The 17636-nt window shown below is 69.3% G+C and overlaps 3 protein-coding genes across 13 annotated transcripts; 2 read left to right on the forward strand and 1 right to left on the reverse strand.

Annotated features, from left to right (window-relative positions):
* Positions 1–113: 113 nt before the first annotated feature.
* On the forward strand, positions 114–5146 carry LOC310882764 (uncharacterized protein). Its single transcript, XM_083801977.1, has 2 exons — positions 114–2673; positions 4210–5146. Exons 1-2 carry the CDS (start codon positions 2601–2603, stop codon positions 4971–4973), a joined length of 837 nt encoding a protein of 278 aa, XP_083658103.1. The 5' UTR covers positions 114–2600; the 3' UTR covers positions 4974–5146.
* Positions 5147–8600: 3454 nt separating this feature from the next.
* SPINT4 (serine peptidase inhibitor, Kunitz type 4) lies at positions 8601–10190 on the forward strand. 4 transcript variants are annotated; one of them, XM_083801983.1, is made up of 4 exons: positions 8601–8879; positions 9037–9234; positions 9578–9745; positions 9848–10190. In XM_083801983.1, the coding sequence occupies exons 1-4, from the start codon at positions 8765–8767 to the stop codon at positions 9862–9864; spliced, it is 498 nt and encodes a 165-aa protein (XP_083658109.1). In that variant the 5' UTR covers positions 8601–8764; the 3' UTR covers positions 9865–10190. The 4 variants fall into 4 exon arrangements, with proteins under 4 accessions (XP_083658109.1, XP_083658107.1, XP_083658108.1 ...); XM_083801981.1 differs by having other exon boundaries at positions 9578–10190; XM_083801982.1 differs by having other exon boundaries at positions 9061–9234; positions 9578–10190.
* Positions 10191–10323: 133 nt separating this feature from the next.
* LOC310882755 (uncharacterized protein) lies at positions 10324–17544 on the reverse strand (the record flags this gene model as incomplete). Of its 8 annotated transcripts, XM_083801960.1 has the most annotated exons (17): positions 17333–17544; positions 16261–16395; positions 15850–15990; positions 15536–15751; positions 14988–15137; positions 14298–14696; positions 13972–14121; positions 13488–13631; positions 13142–13285; positions 12913–13062; positions 12515–12664; positions 12146–12298; positions 11941–12060; positions 11678–11815; positions 11286–11417; positions 11045–11179; positions 10609–10740 (listed from the first exon to the last, which is right to left on the reverse strand). In XM_083801960.1, exons 1-17 carry the CDS (start codon positions 17409–17411, stop codon positions 10730–10732), a joined length of 2547 nt encoding a protein of 848 aa, XP_083658086.1. In that variant the 5' UTR covers positions 17412–17544. The 8 variants fall into 8 exon arrangements, with proteins under 8 accessions (XP_083658090.1, XP_083658088.1, XP_083658083.1 ...); XM_083801962.1 differs by having other exon boundaries at positions 10599–11179; positions 14298–14465; XM_083801957.1 differs by having other exon boundaries at positions 10599–11179.
* Positions 17545–17636: the final 92 nt, after the last annotated feature.

A 17636-nucleotide genomic window follows, 5' to 3' on the forward strand; every position in this document is an offset into this window, starting at 1 on the left:
CACCGGCACCGGCACCGGGAGGGCGGTGCTGTGTGTGTGTACGGAGGGGGCGCTCCCCTCCGGCCGGGCGGGCCTCGCCTCGGCCGGGTCCGGGTCCGGGTCCGGGTCCGGGTCCGGGTCCCGGCGCCGCTCCCCCCCCGCCGCGCCCCCCGCCGCCGGTGCTCGCCGTGCCCGGCCGCGGACCGGAGCCTGCCCCTGACCCGGGAGCTGGGCGGGCCCCGGGCCGGGGCTGGCGGCGGGGCCGTGCCGTCCCGCAGCCGCTGCAGGGCCCCGTGCCGCGGGGCGCGGCCCCGGTGGGACCGAGCCGAGCCCCCCGAGCGGCCGGCCGCCTCCCGGGGCCTCGCGTTCGTCCCCGGGGGTGCCTGCACCGGGCCCCGGGCCCTGCCTGGCCTCCCGGCCCCGCCAGCTGCAAAGTGAAAACCCAAAGCGCCACGCGGGGCTCGCCGGGCCCTGCGCGGCGCTGAAGGAGCGGGGCTTTCTGCTGGCATGACGTTAAAGTTCTCCTTGGGAGGCGAGCTTGCTGTTGCGGTAGTCGTGTCTCTTTGTTGCTTCCAAGATAAATCAGATAAATCAGATACATAAACGAGACTTAGGGACACGCAACATTGAGGCGTCTTGTGTTCAGGGGGAAGCTGCTGTGGGGGTGATGAAGGAAGGCCGGGTGCCACCGGCAGCGAATTGTCCCCGAACGCAGCTGCCCGTGCGCCCCCGCTGCCTGCGGGGCGGGAGCCTCCTGCCGTTGTCCTCCCCTCGCTGCCCGTGTGGTCGGGTGGCTTTGCCCGGATGAGGTGAGGCGGTGACACAACCCAGACCCGCCGTGTGGCCGTGCTGGTCACCGTGTTGCCATGGCTTCATTTTTGTCAGTACTGGGCTTTTTCCATGCAATTTTGGTTGCTCCAAATTATTAGCAACTTTATTTGCACAACCGATGAATGCACGAATTCTGTTCTTCCTGAATACCTACTGAGGTGGTTGGCTGTTGCTTGGTGGTTTGTGTTTGGTTCCCTTTTTTTTTTTTTTTCCCCTGCGGTAAATCAGCAGCAGTGGATTTGCAAAGGAGGAGGAAGCAATACTGGCCCTAGGTGTCTGGTCGGGGTTCTGCTCGAGCACAAAGCAGACGTTTCACGTGCAGACCTGTCGGCTGGGAGGTGTGCGTGCCGGTACTGTAAGGTGACCTGAGATACGGAGCCCTGGGTCGTGCTGGAGCTGCGCAGCAGTGCCCGTCGAAGCAGTGCCTTCGGTGTCCCCTGGGAGCCCTCCTCAGGGAGCCGCTCTGCCGCTCAGGTCACGCCCGTGAGTCACGGCTGCTCGCACCGGCTGGATTTCACCCCGCACCTTGGTCACTTTTTGAGGTAGAGAGGAAGTAGATAGGAATCTGTGGCTAAAGAGTAATGGAGATAATTGCAGAGTTATCATTACCAGCCCCTGCAATGTCTCATCCGGAGCATTTGGAGGCCGGCGTGTGTCAGTGCCGGCTGCGGCCGGTGCCACCTCTGGGAGCTCGGGTCCGGTCACGAGCCGGGCGGAGACCGGGGAGCTGTGGTCACCGAGGGGCTGCGCAGGGAGCGCCCCAGCGCTCTGGTGGCTGGGGAGGGGCTTTAGGAGGCAAATCTGGCATGCTCCGTGTAACCTGGCTGTGGAACTACAGCACTTACACCTGCAGAAAGGTGACCCTGGATTTTTGGGGATGGATTTTCCAAGGCACGACAGCTCCCCGCCATGTGGGGGTCCCACGGCAGCGCCGCATGCCCGCGGGCGGTGCGGGAAGCAGCAGGGCGCAGGGGCGGTGCGGTGCGGGGCCCTGCTCAGCACCGCCGGCTGCAGCAGTAACGCAGCCGGGGCACCTGCCCGGGTAGACCCTGGGGCTGTGACGCACGGAGTGCGGGAACGTGGCAGACACGGGAAGTTTGCAGGGAAATAGCACCGGAATTGAGTCACGGCCACAAGGAGTGGAGGAAACCTGCACTTAGAGCACGGAGCCTTCCTCCCACGCAGGTTGGGCAGCACCTGGGCCCTGCACCTTCCCACTTCCAGGCACGCGGCCCCCGCACTGCCCCGCGCGTTGCCTTTTGCAACTGGCCGTGCTGCAGCACGGAGTGTTCTGTCTGTCAAGAGAACTTTTTCCTTCTGTTTTTAAAGCATAAAAAGTTACAAAACCAGCAGCGCAAACGTGCACGTGGAGCGCTGAGCTCCTCGGGGCGATGGGACGCTCCTTCACGCCTTCCAGAGCACTGCTTGGAGCTGGGAAAGTGCCCCCCAGGGGGAAAGCACTTTTGGCATCACAAACACCTGCGAAGGGGAAGATGCCTGCGAAGAACAGACCAAAGTGGGCCTCGAGGGAGGGCTGGGTCACGGCCTCAAGCGGCGGTAAAGCCTCCGGGGGCTGCCTGCAGCGTGCGGCCGGGCTGTCCAGCATCCTCTCCCACCGCTCCGTGGCGGCACAGCCGGGGTGCTGCCGGCGTCCCGAGCGTCTCCGCGGTGAGCGGCGTTGCGGCGGGACGTGGGAGGTTCCTGGGGCCGCCTCCTCGGCCCTCGCCGCCTCTCCCGGGGGGGAACCTTAAATCCCCGCCCGGCGCCGCCCGGGCACTCGCGCCGGCAGCATGCGGGCGAGCGGCAGCCTCCTGCTGGGGCTCCTGGCCCTGAGCGCCCCGCTGCACGCCGCGCCTGCCGCAGGTGAGCACGGCACGCCCCAGCGCCCCGAGGAGACAGCCTGGGTCTTGGGTGGCGTGTGCTTTAGTGTCTGCTTTAACCCTGGCGTTTACGAGAGCTTTCTGCGGAGGGTTGCAGCCCTCGTGAGGTTTAACCCTTGCTTATGTCGTGTGATCTTTGAGTTCTGCCAGGCGTTAAAAGCCGGGCAAATGCTGAGTGTCTGCTGTGTTCCGGCCGCCGAGGCTCCTCTCGCATTCTCTAACATCCTCCTGATGCTGTTTCTCCTGGTGCCGTCGGCTGGGGCCCCACTTGCCCTGAGCACCAGGAGGGTGCAGCCTGGCGCTGCCCAGCCGCAGCAGCTGGTGGGGCCGGGGGCCGCTGGCGCCGGGGTTTGTTTTTTTTTGGGAGCGTCCAGATGGGGGACGGAGCCTGCAGCCGCGGCGGTGCTGGGGAGATGCTTCTCCTGTCTCGTCGGGCAGAAGCAGCTCCCTTGGCAGAGCCCAGGGCTGCCGTGGGCTGGACCAAACCAGAGGCAGGAGCGAGACGAGACCTTGGCTGGGCAGGGGGCAGCTGAGGGGGCTGTCACCCGCGGGGCCCCAGCCACGACTGCTTTGCTCTGGGCATTTCTGCATCAAAATGAAAGCAGGCAGCTGTTAGAGCCTGAACGGGGCAAGTGCTGTGTCCACGCACACGGGTGTCCCCTTGGCTGCCCGGCTCCCTGCTCGTGGTGTGCTGCAGGCACGCTCCCAGCCACCCCCCGAGGGTGCGCAGCCTCGAGGGGGGCGCGCGTCTGGAAGAGGGGAAATTCCCTCAGAACCATTTTTTTTTTTTTGTCTCTTCCCCTCGGGAATAATGGCAAACTTCCGAAGAAATGAAAATTGCATTTCTTTCTGAATGAACAGTGAACTGATTTTTAGAGCAGTGTTTAAAATTCTGCTGAGCTTCTTCTTCCAGAATGCTCCTGTGCTTGCTGCCACCTGGGCTGTTTTATTTTAGAGCTTAAACTACTGGGCAATAACGGCTCAGCGTGGGCCAGATGGGCTGTTGCTCTGTAATGAGATGCTGGGGCCATTGCACTCTAATGGAAACGCGTCTGCAGAAACGTCTTCATCGTTTTCTGAATGTTCTTCTCTAGAAACCTGAATTTCTTTTGGTCTTGGTTATAGGCTGTTGTAAAGCTTGTGCTATAGCTCACCTTTCTCCAGCAAGTCAGGGGTTTTGACGCCTTCATTTCTGGTACTTCGGTCCCGTTCCCTGTTTTAGAGAGCTGCCGAGAGGCGGGCGATGCCCGGCAGCAGCGTGTTGCGTGCTGCAGCTCCGTTTCTGGGCTCCCTTGTTACTGCTTACCGGCAAGGCGCGCGTGCTTGCTTCAGAAACACGCTTAGCAACGTGCCCGTGCCCTGGCTGAGCACCACCTCGCACATTCATTCTGTGTTGCTGCTGTCAGTGTCTCAGCCCTCTCCCGTTTCCTCCACCCCTCCTGCAGGGGCTGCCCGGGCGGCTCCCGCTGGCACCCAGGGGCTCTCTGGGCGCTGACGGCCCCGTTCTCTTCCCACCCAGGGGTGCCCGGAGCAGCCTCCGCCGTCCCCGCGACTCGGCCGCAGCCGGAGGACGCCCCGCGCCGGCAGGAGCCCGACCCCGCGGCCGGGGGGCAGCAGCCGGGGGCAGAGCGGGGCAGCGCGGAGCAGCGCCCGCGCGGGGCATGGCCGGCGGCCGCCAGGCCTGTGCCAGGGACCGGAGCCGAGAGCGGGGGGAAGCCCACGCCGGGGAGCAAACCTCTGCTGCGGGAGAAGCCGGAGACTGAGAAGAAACCCAGTGCGGGGAGGAAGCCAGCGTGCGGGGGGAAGGCGGAGGCTGGGGAAAAGCCAAAGACTGTGTCAAAGCCAGGGGCAGGGGGGGAAACGCAGAGCGCAGGGAAAACGGAGAGCAGGGAAAAGCCGGAGGCTGGGGGGAAGCCGGAGGCTGGGGAGAAACCTGTGGTGGCAGAGAAGCCAGAGGCAGGAGGAAAACCAGAGGCTGGGGGGAAGCCGGAGAGTGGGGAGAAGCCCGAGTCGGGGGAGAAATCCGAGTCTGACCATGGTGACAGCGAGGAGGGTGATGACAGCGATGGTGACAACGACGATGACGACAATGGCGACGAGAAAAACGAGCATGAAGATGAGGGTGAGGATGATGATGGCTATGATGACGACGACGATGGCTATGGTGACGATGATGAAGATGATGGCGAGGGTCACGATGACTATAGAGATGATGACGGATACGGTGACGATGACGACAGTGAAGAATACGGTGGGGGTGACGGCAGTGACGACGCTTGGTGACCGATGCTGCAGGGTGAGGAGCGCCTGTGGCGGGTGGGCGCGTGGGGCGGCCGCCCCCTGCCTCCGTCTCTGCCTCCCTCTGCCAGGGCTGGTCCTGGGCACCAACGTCGCTCTGGGCAGGACCTTCTCTTTCCAAATAAATCCCACGTTGGGCAACTGGCTCAGCACGACAAGCTGTCCCTTGTCACAGTGCCTGGCATGGCACGGCCGTCTGGGGCGGCCCCAGCCCTGCCCAGGGGATGCTGGAGCTCCCACGCCTGGGGTCCTTTGCGGAGACGTGATTCTGACACCGAGGCAGAGCCACAGGGACAGCGCAGCCCAGGCTCACGTCCGGGACCAGCAGAGCTTCCCTGGGCCAGGAGAGCCCCCTGCGGGGTCCCCACAGCCCCCTGGGGCTTCCTGGCACCAGGGCACCTCCCAAAGCAGCCGTGCTGGCAGGGCTCGGCCGGGTCCCGGCCACAAGCTCGCGTGCCCCTTGGAGCCTGGCTGTGCCCGCAGCACCATGACCACGACTCGCTGGCAGCGGGGTCAGGAGCTGGGGGAGCACCGCTCACGGCGCTCAGGTGCGGCTCCGACACAGTCCCTGGTGCCCGGGAGCAGAGCGTGCCAGCGCCCGGGTGCCGCACTGCACCCTGCTCCCTGGGGGCTCTGGGGGTCCTGCCTGCACCAGCTCGAAGCCTGCTGGTGCTGCGGGAGGAGCCGTTCCCAGCTGCATCCACGCAGACCCAGAAACACCCCTGGTATTTCACAGCCCGGACGAGCAGCAGAGCTGAACCGGGGAGAGGCTGGGGCTGGTTGTGCCCCCTGGGGCCGCCCGGGGCCCTGGGCAAGCTCCAGGGACAAGGCCAAGTCCCCTGTGGGGACACAGCGGGGTCCTGCCAGGCGTCTGCTGCAGGAGGGGCTCTGGGAACAGGAATGAGCCCGGTCCTGGCAGCAGCAGCCCAGCCTGTGGGCTGCAGGCAGGACTCGTGTGCGGGCCCCGGGGCTGGCCGGCTGCTGTGGCACATCCCTCCCGCAGGGCTGGGGGGCCCGCGGGGCCAGAGGGGGCTTGCCAGGAGACTGACACAGCAGGAGCCACCGGTGCTCATTGCAGACTGGGTTTACTGGCAAGGAAGAGGCAAAGAGACAGCCGTGCCTGGTGCTGAGCTGGGTGCAGCAGGAGGGGATGGAGGGTGATGGGTGCTCGTCCTGCAGCCAAAGGATGCCTCCGTGTCCAGCTGTCTGTCCGTCCAGCTGTCCGGCGCCAGGCGGCTGCACAAGCGGGGTCCTCAGTGGGGGTCCAGGCGGGAGCTAGGTGAAACCTGGGGAGCGGCAGGAGCGTCCCAACCCTGCGGCATGCCGGGGCCCTGGAGGGCGAGGAGGGCCCAAGCCCCCGGGTGCCCCTGGGCTGTGAGGTTTGGGGTCACACGGGGGGGGCAGCACCGCTGTGTGGGACGCTGCACCCCAGGCACAGCCGTGCTCGGCCCTCTTTGTGCGGCTGGGCACCCCCCATGGACCTGTCCCCCTCTCACCTGAAGCCACCAGCCGGGCCCAGAGGCAGCAGAGCCCCAGGAGCAGGAGCAGCGACAGCAGCCGCATGGTGCACAGGGCTGGCAGCACCAGGCTGCTGCGAGGCGCAGGCAGGGCTTTAAATCCTCCCCGGGACAGGGGTTGGTCCCCGTGACCCCGTCCCTGCCCCAGCTCCATCTGAGCGTGACCCCCCCGTCCCCTCCCTCCTGTGCGCCGGTGCCGCTGGACGAGGCTCACAGGGAGGCTCAGGTGGGACCACGGCGCAGCTGCGTGCCCCCGGTGCTTGGCTGTGGGCTCTGAGCGGCCCCAAGGGCTGAGCTGTGCCGTGCCGAGCCGAGCCGAGCCGTGCTGCAGCACCCAGAGCACCCACGGGCACCGGCGCAGCCGTGAGGGCAGCTGGGGGACAGGACAGGGCCGGGGGGACCCCAGTGCGGGGCTGGGCTCTGCGAGGCAGCTGGAGGTGGCTCCCGGGCCAGGCGGTGTGGAGCGGCCCGTGGTGCCCTGGCAGCTCTCCGGGCATTGTTCTGCCTCCGGGAACAAACGCTGGCTCCCGAGGGACGTCCTGTGACTGGACATGGTCCACAGCCCCGTGCTGCCGGCAGCCTGCACCCGTGTTTGGGGACTGAGCCTGGCCCAGGAGGGACGGTGGCCACCACCCCACACCTCGGTGGGGCAGCCGGAGCGCAGGGCAGGGAGCTGGAGGCCGTGTGGGGAATGGGTTCTGCCTGGGCACCGGTCCTTGCTGGAGCCGAGGTGGTGCCTGAGTCCCCGTCCCTGTGCCAGAGCTGCCTCTCGCCTGCTCCCGTCCATGGGATCCCAGGACCGGCCACAGCTCGGCTCTGCCTGTACCCGGAGCCCCGCGGTGACACCGCCGGGTGGCACGGCCCCAGCACCGCCGGGTGGCACAGCCCCAGCCGCAGGCCCGCCCCGGGAGGTGCCGCATTCCTGGGTGCTCCCCGGGCCGCCCGGTCGCTGTTTCTGCCGGGGCGGAGGTCCGGCCACGCTCACCCCGCGCTGCTGCCCGTGACTCAGGCTGCGCGTCCCCAGGGCCAGGGCAGGACGGGGCCCTCCACGCAGCTGCGTGGTGCCGGGCTTTTGGCTGCGCGGTTCCCCGACATCTCCCTCAGGCAAACCCCTGCCGTGCCGCCTGCCCCAGCTCCTCCGAGCAACGCCTCTGCTCGGCCCCGGCTCCGTCACCCCTGCAGGGGCTGCTGTGCAGTACGGCCCCAGCTGGTACGATCATCACCTGGGTAGAGGAGATGCCGCGGAGAGATAGCAGCAGGAAAAATGTAGCCTGGTAGATTTTGGCTTCGTGACCCTGCCCTCCTGCCGGGCGCGGGGCTGTGAGTTTCTGTGCAAGCAGGGGATTTCCCGGGCAGCTTGGGGGCTGTGGGAGACGCGCGGAGGGCAGCCGCCGAGCTGTAGCCCTGGCAGCACCAAGGTGGGGGCCGGCACGTCCCCACTTGTGTCCCCCATCCCTGGGCTGTGGCCGTGGTGAGGCTGGGCTGGGTTCCAGCCCCGCTCAGGCTTTGCCTCGTCTCTGGTGTCCGAAACCGGGGACGCTGCGGGGGGGGGTCTCTGACCTCGGTGTTTGGCGAAATGTTACTGAAAAGCTGCGGTGGGGTGAGGGCAGGTCGGGGGCACCTTCCTCCGCACCCCACCCGGGTCCAACTTTCCTGCCTCTCCCTGCAGAGCTTTCCTCTCTCTCTGCTTCCCCGTGGGACAGTAATTACAGCACTAATTAGGAAGACAATTATTCCTGCTGAATGGGAAGAGCTTAATCTGCTTCTCTCTCACTTTGCTGGTTTCACCCCACGCCCGCCCACGTGCGCTGGGTGCGGGGGGCCCGCCTGCCCTGTGCCCTGCGAGCCCGGTGCCGCGGCCAGCAGCCACGCCACTGCCAGCACCGCACCCGGCTGCGGGGGCACGGGAGAAGGAGGTGACCCAAGGCCTGGAGGGGCCCGTCCCTGGCTGACGGCTGCGCCAGGGCCGCAAGGGGCTGCGGGCGGGCACCGGGTGTCCCCAGCCTGGCCCTGGCACCCCGGGGCTGGGTGCCCCGAGGGCTGCAGCAGCGCAGCCTTCCCGTCCTACCGGTCCCCCCGGCTCGAGGGCTGCGGCTGGGATGCCGCTGGGGAGGCCGGGCCCTGCCTGGGTGCGGCTCGTTACCCTCACGGCAGGAATTAGCAGGACTCGGGTGCCAGCCCTGCTCCCTCCACCCTGCCGGCGCACCTTAAATCCCAGCCTGACGCACCTGGGGCCCAGACCCGGCCACCCAGGGCACCATGGCGCTGCGAGCCTGCCTCCTCCTCCTCCTCCTCGCGGCCCTGATCCCCCTTTTGGCACAGTCTGGCCCGACCCCGCGTGCGCCTGGAAGATCGGAGCCGGCGACGGGGACGGGTGAGTGCGCTGGGGCACGTCCCGGGGACAGGGATGCTCTGGGTGCTGGTGCTCCCCGCTGCCCGGCGTGGTGCAGGGTGACCACGGGGCTGGGGCAATTGGGGTCCTGCTGGGGTCCCGGGGGGTTGCTCAGCCCCTGCTCCGTGGCCCTCCCCAGCATCCCGGCCGCTGCGTCCCGCAGAAAAGCCCGGATACTGCTACCACATCCCGGAGGTGGAGAACCTCCTGGACAAGGACTGCAGCTCCTGCCGCAAGGACACCTCGTGCTCCCACTGTGCTGGTGATGCCGACTGCCCCGGTGCCACCAAGTGCTGCCCCAGCAAGTGCGGCTACACGTGCCAGGAGCCGGTGCTCGGTGAGGGCTCAGCGGTGCCGGGCGGGGGGCTGGTGCTGAGCCCCGGGCGGCCGGTCAGAAGGGCGAGCCCAGCACGGTGGGAAGGGCTCCCCGGTGAGCCGGGCTCGCAGATGCCCTCCCCGAGGGCTGCCCCTGAGTGGGGTGAGGGATGCGGTTCCCTGGGGAGGGTGGGCGCAGACTTGGCCCTGGGTACAGAGGGGTTCGGTGCCGCGTGGGGTGGGACCCCCGCACAGATCGCTCTGCCGGGCTCCTGGGGGCCCAGAGCAGACCCTGCCCCGCTGGGCAGCGCTGAGCCTGGCGGGGTCCCCGTCCTCGGCTCACCTCGGCCCCCGCGACCACGCAGATTTCTGCTACCTGCCCTCCGTCTGCGGGAACTGCAAGGCGCTCTTCATCCGCTTCTTCTACAACGCGTCCAGCCAGCGGTGCGAGGAGTTCATCTACGGCGGCTGCGGCGGCAACAGGAACAACTTTGAGACGAAGCGGGAATGTTTCCAGGCCTGCTCCCACGCCGGTAACCAGCCGCACCGGCAGGGCCCCCCCCGGGCTGTGGGGCCGCTGCTGCCCCCCGGGGCGATGCTCAGCCCGGCCCCGCTCCTGACCCGGCGCCTTTCAGCCCCAGGTGCCCGGTAGCACCTCCTTGCCTGCGCCCGGCCCCTGCCAGGCAGACGCTGCTGCCTGTGGGCACAGCCCCGTCCCCATCCCCGTCCCCGTCCCCACAGGGAGCTGTTTCCCGTGGGACTGGTGGTGGCGGGTGCTGCTGCCCGTGGTGGCCGTGCTGGGGACCGTGGCTTGCCCAGGGACATCTGCCTGCCCGAGGGCAGGGACGTGGTGCCCACAGCAGCCTGGCTGTCCCCTCCTGGGCCATCGCCATCGTCCTCATCATCATGTCCTGCCTGGAGGAGCCCAGACCGTCCCCTGGGGCTGTGAAGCTCTCAATACAAGGACAGGTCCTTTGATGAGCAGGTCTGGGTCTTGTCCTTCCTGCCGCAGGTCTCGGATCCAGCTATCCCAGCACAGCTCCTGCTTGCATCTAAATTGGTTTCCACGCCCAGTTCTGCCCTCAAGCTGCAGATGTGACCCGGCTGGGCCCTAAAGCAAGCTAACGGTGGAGAAACATCCCCACCTCGGTGCGGGGTGGTCCCCGTGCTGCCCCCAGCTCTGGGGCCGGCCAGGCTGGGCTGTGCCCACTGTGCATTGCTGAGCTCCTGCGGCCCCGGGGGCTTGCGCAGCGTCCCCTGCCCAGCCAGCCCTGGGTGCGCCCCAGCACCAGGGAAGGGAGAGCCCCAGCCCGTGCCCCTCCGTGGGCGATGCGGGGGCTGCGCTGGGGGCTGCCCCGGGCCAGGCCTGCAACGCGGAGCCGTGGAAGCAGCTGGAGACGGTGAGCACGTGCTTTATTGCTGGCAGCGGGAAGAAGGGGACAGGCCAGTTTGGGGCCGTGACCACCCAGTGTCCCGGAACGACAGCACCTTCCTGCCACGGAGCTGCTGCTCTCCCGTCACGCAGCATCTGGAGGGGAGGATGTGCTTTAGGGAGCCCTGAGGCTGCAGGGGTGAGAATCAGCAGCCAGGGTCATGGCCGAGCACTGCCTGCACCGGTGGGGTTTGGGCCTGGCCGAGAGAGCTCCCTTCTGCTCCACGTCCCTTTGGGTCCCCTCACTCCAAAGGAGCACCCCTGCCCGGAGCCGGCTCTTGCTGCCCCCACGGTGACACTGAGCTGGGCCCCCCAGGGCTGCGGCCCTTTCTGCCTCCCCCCAGGGGCTGATGGCCCGGTGTGCCTCCTGGTGACGGCACCTGCTCCGCGGCCTCCTCACCGTCAGGAACCCGCGTGCAGACACGGCCGCAGCCGTTGCTGCAGCACTTCTGGCCCCAGGGACACTCCTCGTCGAAGCTGCACAGGTCCAAGCACGTCCCGCCGTCCCTGGGGATGGGGCACGCTCCCACCCTCCCTGCAAGGCAGGGCGCCCGCCGTGGGGCACCCCTCACGTGTGGGGCACCCTGCCGTGGAGCACCCTGCGGCTCCCGGGGCAGGGCTGGGCCACGGCTGGATCTCACCTCCGGGGATGTCCCTGCAGACACGGCCACAGCTGGCGCGGGCGCACCTCTGTCCCCTGGGGCACTGCGAGTCGGCGTCACACTGCTCCGCGCACCATCCGTTGCGCTGCGGCACCACGGCCACGTCGCGCTCTGCGGCAGGAGAGGAGCTCACCTGGCAGCTCCGGGCCGAGGCCGTGCGCGCTCATCTCGTGGGTGGAAGGGGGGGAAGGTGCCAGGGGCGGGGGCACGTTGCAGCCCCAGGGCTGGGTGGTGTGGGACCGCAGTGGGCACAGCCTCAGCAGCCCCAGCACGTGGCTCCGGTGCGGGGTCCCTGGTGAGGGAGCGCCACGATGCTCCTGTGGGAGCCCCCAGGCTCTGTCCCTGGTGGGGTCCCCAGGCAAGGGGCTCACCTTCGAGAGAGGCAGGCGTGCAGACGTGGCCGCAGCCGTTGCTGCAGCACTTCTGGCCCCAGGGACACTCCTCGTCGAAGCTGCACAGGTCCAAGCATGTCCCGCCGTCCCTGGGGATGGGGCACGCTCCCACCCTCCCTGCAAGGCAGAGCGCCCGCCGTGGGGCACCCCTCAACGTTGGGGCACCCATCCATGGGGCACCACACTATGGCCCTGCTGTGCTGGGCACCCCGCGGCTCCCAGGGCCGTTAGCTAGCGCCCACCTCCAGGGATGTCCCTGCAGGCACGGCCGCAGCCGGTGCTGAGGCACCTCTGTCCCTGGGGGCACTGCACGTTGGTGTCACACTCCTCCACGCACTGCCCGGGGGCTCTGTCCTGGCTCTCTGTGGGCACAGCCGCCTGCAGTCACCCGCAGGTGGCTGCGGGGCTGGTGGCTCGCTGCCCACCGGGCAGAATGCTCCCCGCTACCTCCGGGCACGGCCACGGCCACGCAGGCCCAGGCGCAGCCCGTGCTGCAGCACTTCTCGTCCCGCCGGCAGGCGCTGTCGTCCAGGCACTGGCTCCCGCGCCTGCGCCGTGGGTCCCAGCACGGCTCTGCCCGGGGGCACTCCCCGGGGTGCTCTGCGGGAGGGGGGCAGGGTGAGCGCAGCCCCCCCAGATCCAGCGTTGGTCATGCTGCTGCCCTGTGCCCTGTGCCCAATGCCTTGTGCCCTGTCCCCAATGTCCTGTGCCCCGTGCCTGATGCCTTGTGCCTTGTGCCCTGTGCCCTGTGCCCGGTGCCCCGTGCCCCGTGCCCCGTGCCCGGCGCGGAGCCGGTGCCCAGCTGCTCGCGGTTACCCCTGGCGGGGCGCTGGCAGCGCATGGCGCAGCCGGAGAAGCAGCACTTCTCCTGCCGGGGACAGTCCCTGTCGTGGCCACAGGCGTCCTCCTCCGTGCACAGCTCCGATGTCTGCCGTGGCCTCACCTTTGGGCACTGGCCAGGTTTGTCTGAAGGAGAGGTAGGACGGGGGGCAGCAGAGCCACGGGCAAGCTTTCCCATGGGGAGCGGGCCGCAGATGTCGCTGTCCCGGCCCCGTGGGGCCACTCCGATGGCCGCAGCCCCGCGCTCTGTGCCCTGAAGAGGTCTGAGCGCCCTCCGAGCGCTGTGCCCAGGCCGTGGCAGCGGCTCCCCGCAAGCTGCAGGAGGCTGGGCAGGAGGCTGGGCCCCGCACCCGGCCCCGGGGCTGTCCCCTCACCTCGTTCTGGAGCCAGGCAGACCCGGCCACATCGGCGGCTGCTGCAGCACTTCTCGTCCCCTGGGCACTGCCGGTCTTCTGCACAGGGGGCCTGGCACGGGGCCCTGGTCTGCGGCGCCGCCTCGGCCAGGGGGCAGATCCCCGGTTTCTCTGGAAGGCAGGAGGCAGTGCGCCTGGGGGAGACTGGGGGCGACGGCGGGAGCCCAGCAGGGTGCCTGCCGGCTCCAACCTCGGGCCGGGCGCAGGCACACGTAGTCACAGCCGCGCAGGCAGCACTTCTCCGTGCCGGGGCAGTCGGCGTCTCGCTGGCACCGTTCTCTGCAGTCGTAGCTGGGGAACAGCCCCGCGCTGGCCGGGCAGAAGCCGGCCTTCCCTGCAGGGCAAGGTACGGGGTGGCAGCAGCAGGGGGTGGCTGCAGGGCACTCCGCAGTGCGGCCGCCCCATGGGGACACAGCCCTGGGTGCACGGGCACTGCATCCCGGGCACAGGGGCACCGCAGCACGATCCTGCCCCGCAGCAGCCCTGGGTGCTACGGGCACGGCGGGGCTGCAGAGAAGCCGTCCCGGCTGCCCCACCTGTGCCCTCCGCACCGCACCCCTGCGTGCACCAGCCACGGCAGCACGTGTCCCTGCCGCTGCAGTCCCTGTCACTCCAGCACCTCGTCCCCTCCTGCCAGGCTGGCACAGCCATGGGGGCCCCGCGAGGCACAGGGCTCAGGGCTGCATGTGGGGCAGGGAATGTGACCAGGGATCAGGACACGTCTGACCCCGCCGTCAGTGCTGCCCCACCTGCTGCCCCAGGACTGTCCCATCCTGTCCCATCCCCATCCCCATCCCCATCCCCATCCCCATCCCCATCCCCATCCCCATCCCCATCCCATCCCATCCCATCCCATCCCCATCCCCATCCCCGTCCCATCCCATCCCCATCCCCATCCCCATCCCCATCCCCATCCCCATCCCCATCCCTATCCCCATCCCTATCCCCATCCCGTCCCGTCCCGTCCCATCCCGTCCCACCCCACCCCATCCCATCCCGTCCCATCCCACCCCATCTCACTGGCCGGGGCTGCAGGCAGGCACTGGTGGCCACAGCTGCTGTTGCAGCATTTCTGTGAGCTGGGGCAGTCGCTGTCACCTTCGCACTCCTCCCGGCATGGCCCCGCCAGCTCCAGCGGCACCGCCGGGCACTCCCCGGGTTTGGGTTTGTCTGGCGGAGCAGAGCGGGCGTGAGGCTTCAGCACCCCTGGGCACAGGCAGGACACAGCCCGCTGCCCTGCCCACCCCGGCGTTCTCCGGCCGCACACCGCCGTCCCCTCCCCGTCCCGTCCTGCAGCCCCCGGCCCCGCCGTGCCCCACGCAGCCCGGGGCTCCCCGGCCCCTCACCGTGGCCCACGCACGCCCGGCGGCAGGCTGCCCGCGTCCCAAAGTTGTTGGGGTTGCCCTCGCAGCCGCCGTAGGGGAACGTCTCGCACCGCCCGGAGGTGACGTTGTAGAAGAAGCGGAGCTCGCGGCCGCCGCAGGGTCCCGGCGCGGCGGGGAGGTGGCAGGTGTCTGCGGCACCGCGCCCTGAGCCGCGCCGCGGGGAGCCGGGGCTCTGGCACGGCGCACGGCTCTGGCCGGCCCCGCAGGAGGCCTCGCCCTGCAGCGGCTCCAGGCAGGCCGGGCCGCAGCCCAGCGGGCAGCACTTCTTGCTGCCCAGGCAGTCCTTGTCCTCCAGGCACTGGAAGGAGCAGGGGTAAAAGAGCCCCTCCGGGGCTGCCGTGGGGCAGGTGCCGGGTTTCTCTGCAAGGCCAGGGGTGAGGCTGCGCCCAGGGCACCCCAGGGCAGTGCTGGGAAACCTGCCCGCGCCCGACCCTCCCCGGGCAGTGCCCTGGACCCCTCCTCGTGCCTCATCCCAGCCCCCCCCCACCTGCTCCCTCCCGGTGCTGGGGGCCACGGGCAGGAGGCTGCCAGCGGGGCGCGGGGAGCTGCTCTGTGGCAACGGGGACGGGGCACGGACAGGGACGGGGGTGGGGACCTAAGGGTGCCGGGTGCGCCGGGACGGTGCTGGGGGCTGTGCCGGCAACCACGTACCTTCTGCAGGAGGGGTGCAGCGGAGCCGGCACTCACGGCGACAGCACTTGTGCCAGCCGGGGCACACCGAGTCGTTGGTGCAGAGGGGGGGCTCCAGGCGGAGGCAGCGTGTGAAGTCCCGGGGGCACGTCCCCGGCTTCTGTGGCTCCCCTGCGGCAGGACGGGGGGGCGTCAGTGCAGCACCGGGCTGGCTCCAGCCTCCTCAACCCTGCTCTGCTCCGGGGCTGGAGCTGGGTCCCCTCCATGGGGGACGGAGGACTGGGGAGGGGAGCACAGCCCGGGGCGGGGCTGCAGGGGCTCTGCTGCAGCTCAGCCTCTCAGGGGGTGGCAGCCTGGCTCAGGGGAGGTTCTACATGGGCCCCATGCAGTGGGGCCCCTCCAGGTGACAGTGGTGGACGTCCCTGAGCACCCCAACCGCCGCGTGCACCCCTTCCCTGCCGCCTCTCCTTCCCACGGGACAGCCCCCCGCTGGCAGGGACTGTGAGCCGCCCACGCTGCACAAGGGGGCCGGGGACCCCCAGCCCACCAGCAGCCCCCCCCCTTGTCACCCCGGTGCGTCTCCTCCGCCTGGCTGAGGCTCCAGTCCACCTCCCCGGGGGGGGGGAAGTCGCCGCTGCCGTTCCCCAGCGGCGTCACGCAGCCGAGGCCGCAGCCGGTGAAGCAGCATTTCTGGTCCTGCGGGCACCCTCTGTCGTCGCTGCAGGCGTTGGGACACGGCGCACGGAGGGGCCCGGCCGGGAGCCGGGGGCAGACGCCAGGGTGGGCTGGGGAGCGGGGCTGCCTGAGTTGGGGGGGCCGGGTGATGCCGACACCCCCCCCCAGCCGGCTGCGGGCCCGGGCACCGGGCCGGCCCTGCCCGTACCTGGCAGCGCTGCGGCGCACCGCCGGTGGCAGCCCACGGTGCAGCACTTCTCGCCGGCTCCGCACCCGCTGTCGTCGGCACAGCTCTGGCGGCACAGGGCCGCCCCCGCTGCCCCTCGCCCCGGGCAGTACCCGGGGTGCACTGGTGGGGAGCGGAGGTGTCAGCCTGCGGCCGTGCTCGGCCACCCTGCGCCGTCCTGCGCCCACCCGCCGGGGTGCTGCCGGCCGCGGGGCAGGGCAGGAGCCCCACGGGGCAGCAGCCTGGTTTCCTCCACAGCACCGGGGACAGGGAGAGCTGGGGAGGGTCCCCCAGGAGCCCCCCCATGCTGTGGTGCGGTGAAGCCTCCCCGAGATGTGGCCATGCCCCCGTGCATCAGCCGTGGTCGGTGTGACCGAGGGCTGGGACCGGTACCTTTGCTGGGGATGGTGCAGGCTCTCACGTCCCTGTCGCGGCAGCACTTCTCGGCCCCGGGGCAGGACTCGTCCGCCAGGCAGAACACGTGCAGGGCCTCCCCCGCGGCCCCCCCCGGGCACACGCCTTTCTTGGCTGCAGCGGGGCGGGACAGAGCCCGGTTCACCCCTCGGGAGAGGGAACCTGCCCCCCACAGACAGTGCCCGTGTCCCCCAGGCTGCCGGGTGCTGGCGGCACGGCCACGGGCTGTGTGCCCGAGGTGGGGACGGATGGCACCGCTGCTGCCCTGCAGGGTGGAAAGCTGCGCCCCCCCCCCCCCCCCCCCCCGCCCGGACCCCTAAAACCTCGCTGGTGGGGAGCAGAGCGGAGCTGTGCTGGTGCCACTGGAGCTGCAGGGAGCTCCCCTGGCCATGCTAGGGGAAGCCAGCCCAGGGCCAGCCCTCCCAGCGGTCAGGATCCGTCCCCAGCATCCTGCTGCTGGGCACAGCCTCGCTGTCGGGGCTCCTCGGGGCACCCCGCGCTCCCCTCGGCTGCGCTGGGAAAGCCCCTGCCCGTGGCCGAGGCTGCCCACGCCTGCGTGGGGCTCCTGCCCGCTGCGCCGGGGGATGCCTCGAGAGCAGCAGTTTTTGCAAACATCCCTCGCCTGCTCCTGGCAGCGCTGTGCTGTTTGGGTTGCAAACAGAGACGCTGCTGGGAGGGTTTCACTGCAAACAGCAGCTGCTCCGTTCAAACAAAGGAAACCTTCCATTATCCTGACGGAGGCGTCAGGAGAGCGCTGCAGCTGGGCTGCTCTGCCCCAGCCTCGTCCCACGCGGGGCAGGACGGGGGCACTCCGAGGGTCCGTGTCCACCACGTGTGTTACCTGCAGGGCTCCCCGAGGCAGCGGGGCCGTGGTGTGGGCTCTGCAGCCACCTGGGCTCCCATCCCCGTGCTATGGGGATGAGGGCTCGGCTGCCCCAGCCTCGTGGCAGCATGAGCCAGAGGGACAGAGGGGACGGGGGGGCAAGGGGAGTCGGGGTGCAAGGAGCCAGCCCCTGCCCGGCTGCTGCTGGGTGTCCCTGTGGGCACTCACCTCCTTCCTCCCCCGGCGCAGTGCCTGGCTCTGCCCCGAGGATGAGGAGGCCCAGGAGGAGGCAAACCCCTGGGCTCATGGTGCTGCCGGGGGCGTTGCGAGTGTCCGGCGCTGAGACGGGGCTGGGTTTAAAGTCTCTGGCCGGGGTGCTGGGGGTGCAGGGTGGCTGCAGCCTGGCTGGCCCCGGGGATCCGGCAGGAGAGCAGGAGGAGGGACGTTCCCAGAACCCGCGGGCGCCCCGCCAGCCGGCCCGCTTATCTCCAGCCGAGCCACGCTTTCGGGTCAGGATGACCCATGGGGACAG

This window comes from Anser anser (genome assembly GCF_964211835.1).
Source record: "Anser anser genome assembly, chromosome: 16".
NCBI classification, from domain to species: domain Eukaryota; kingdom Metazoa; phylum Chordata; class Aves; order Anseriformes; family Anatidae; genus Anser; species Anser anser.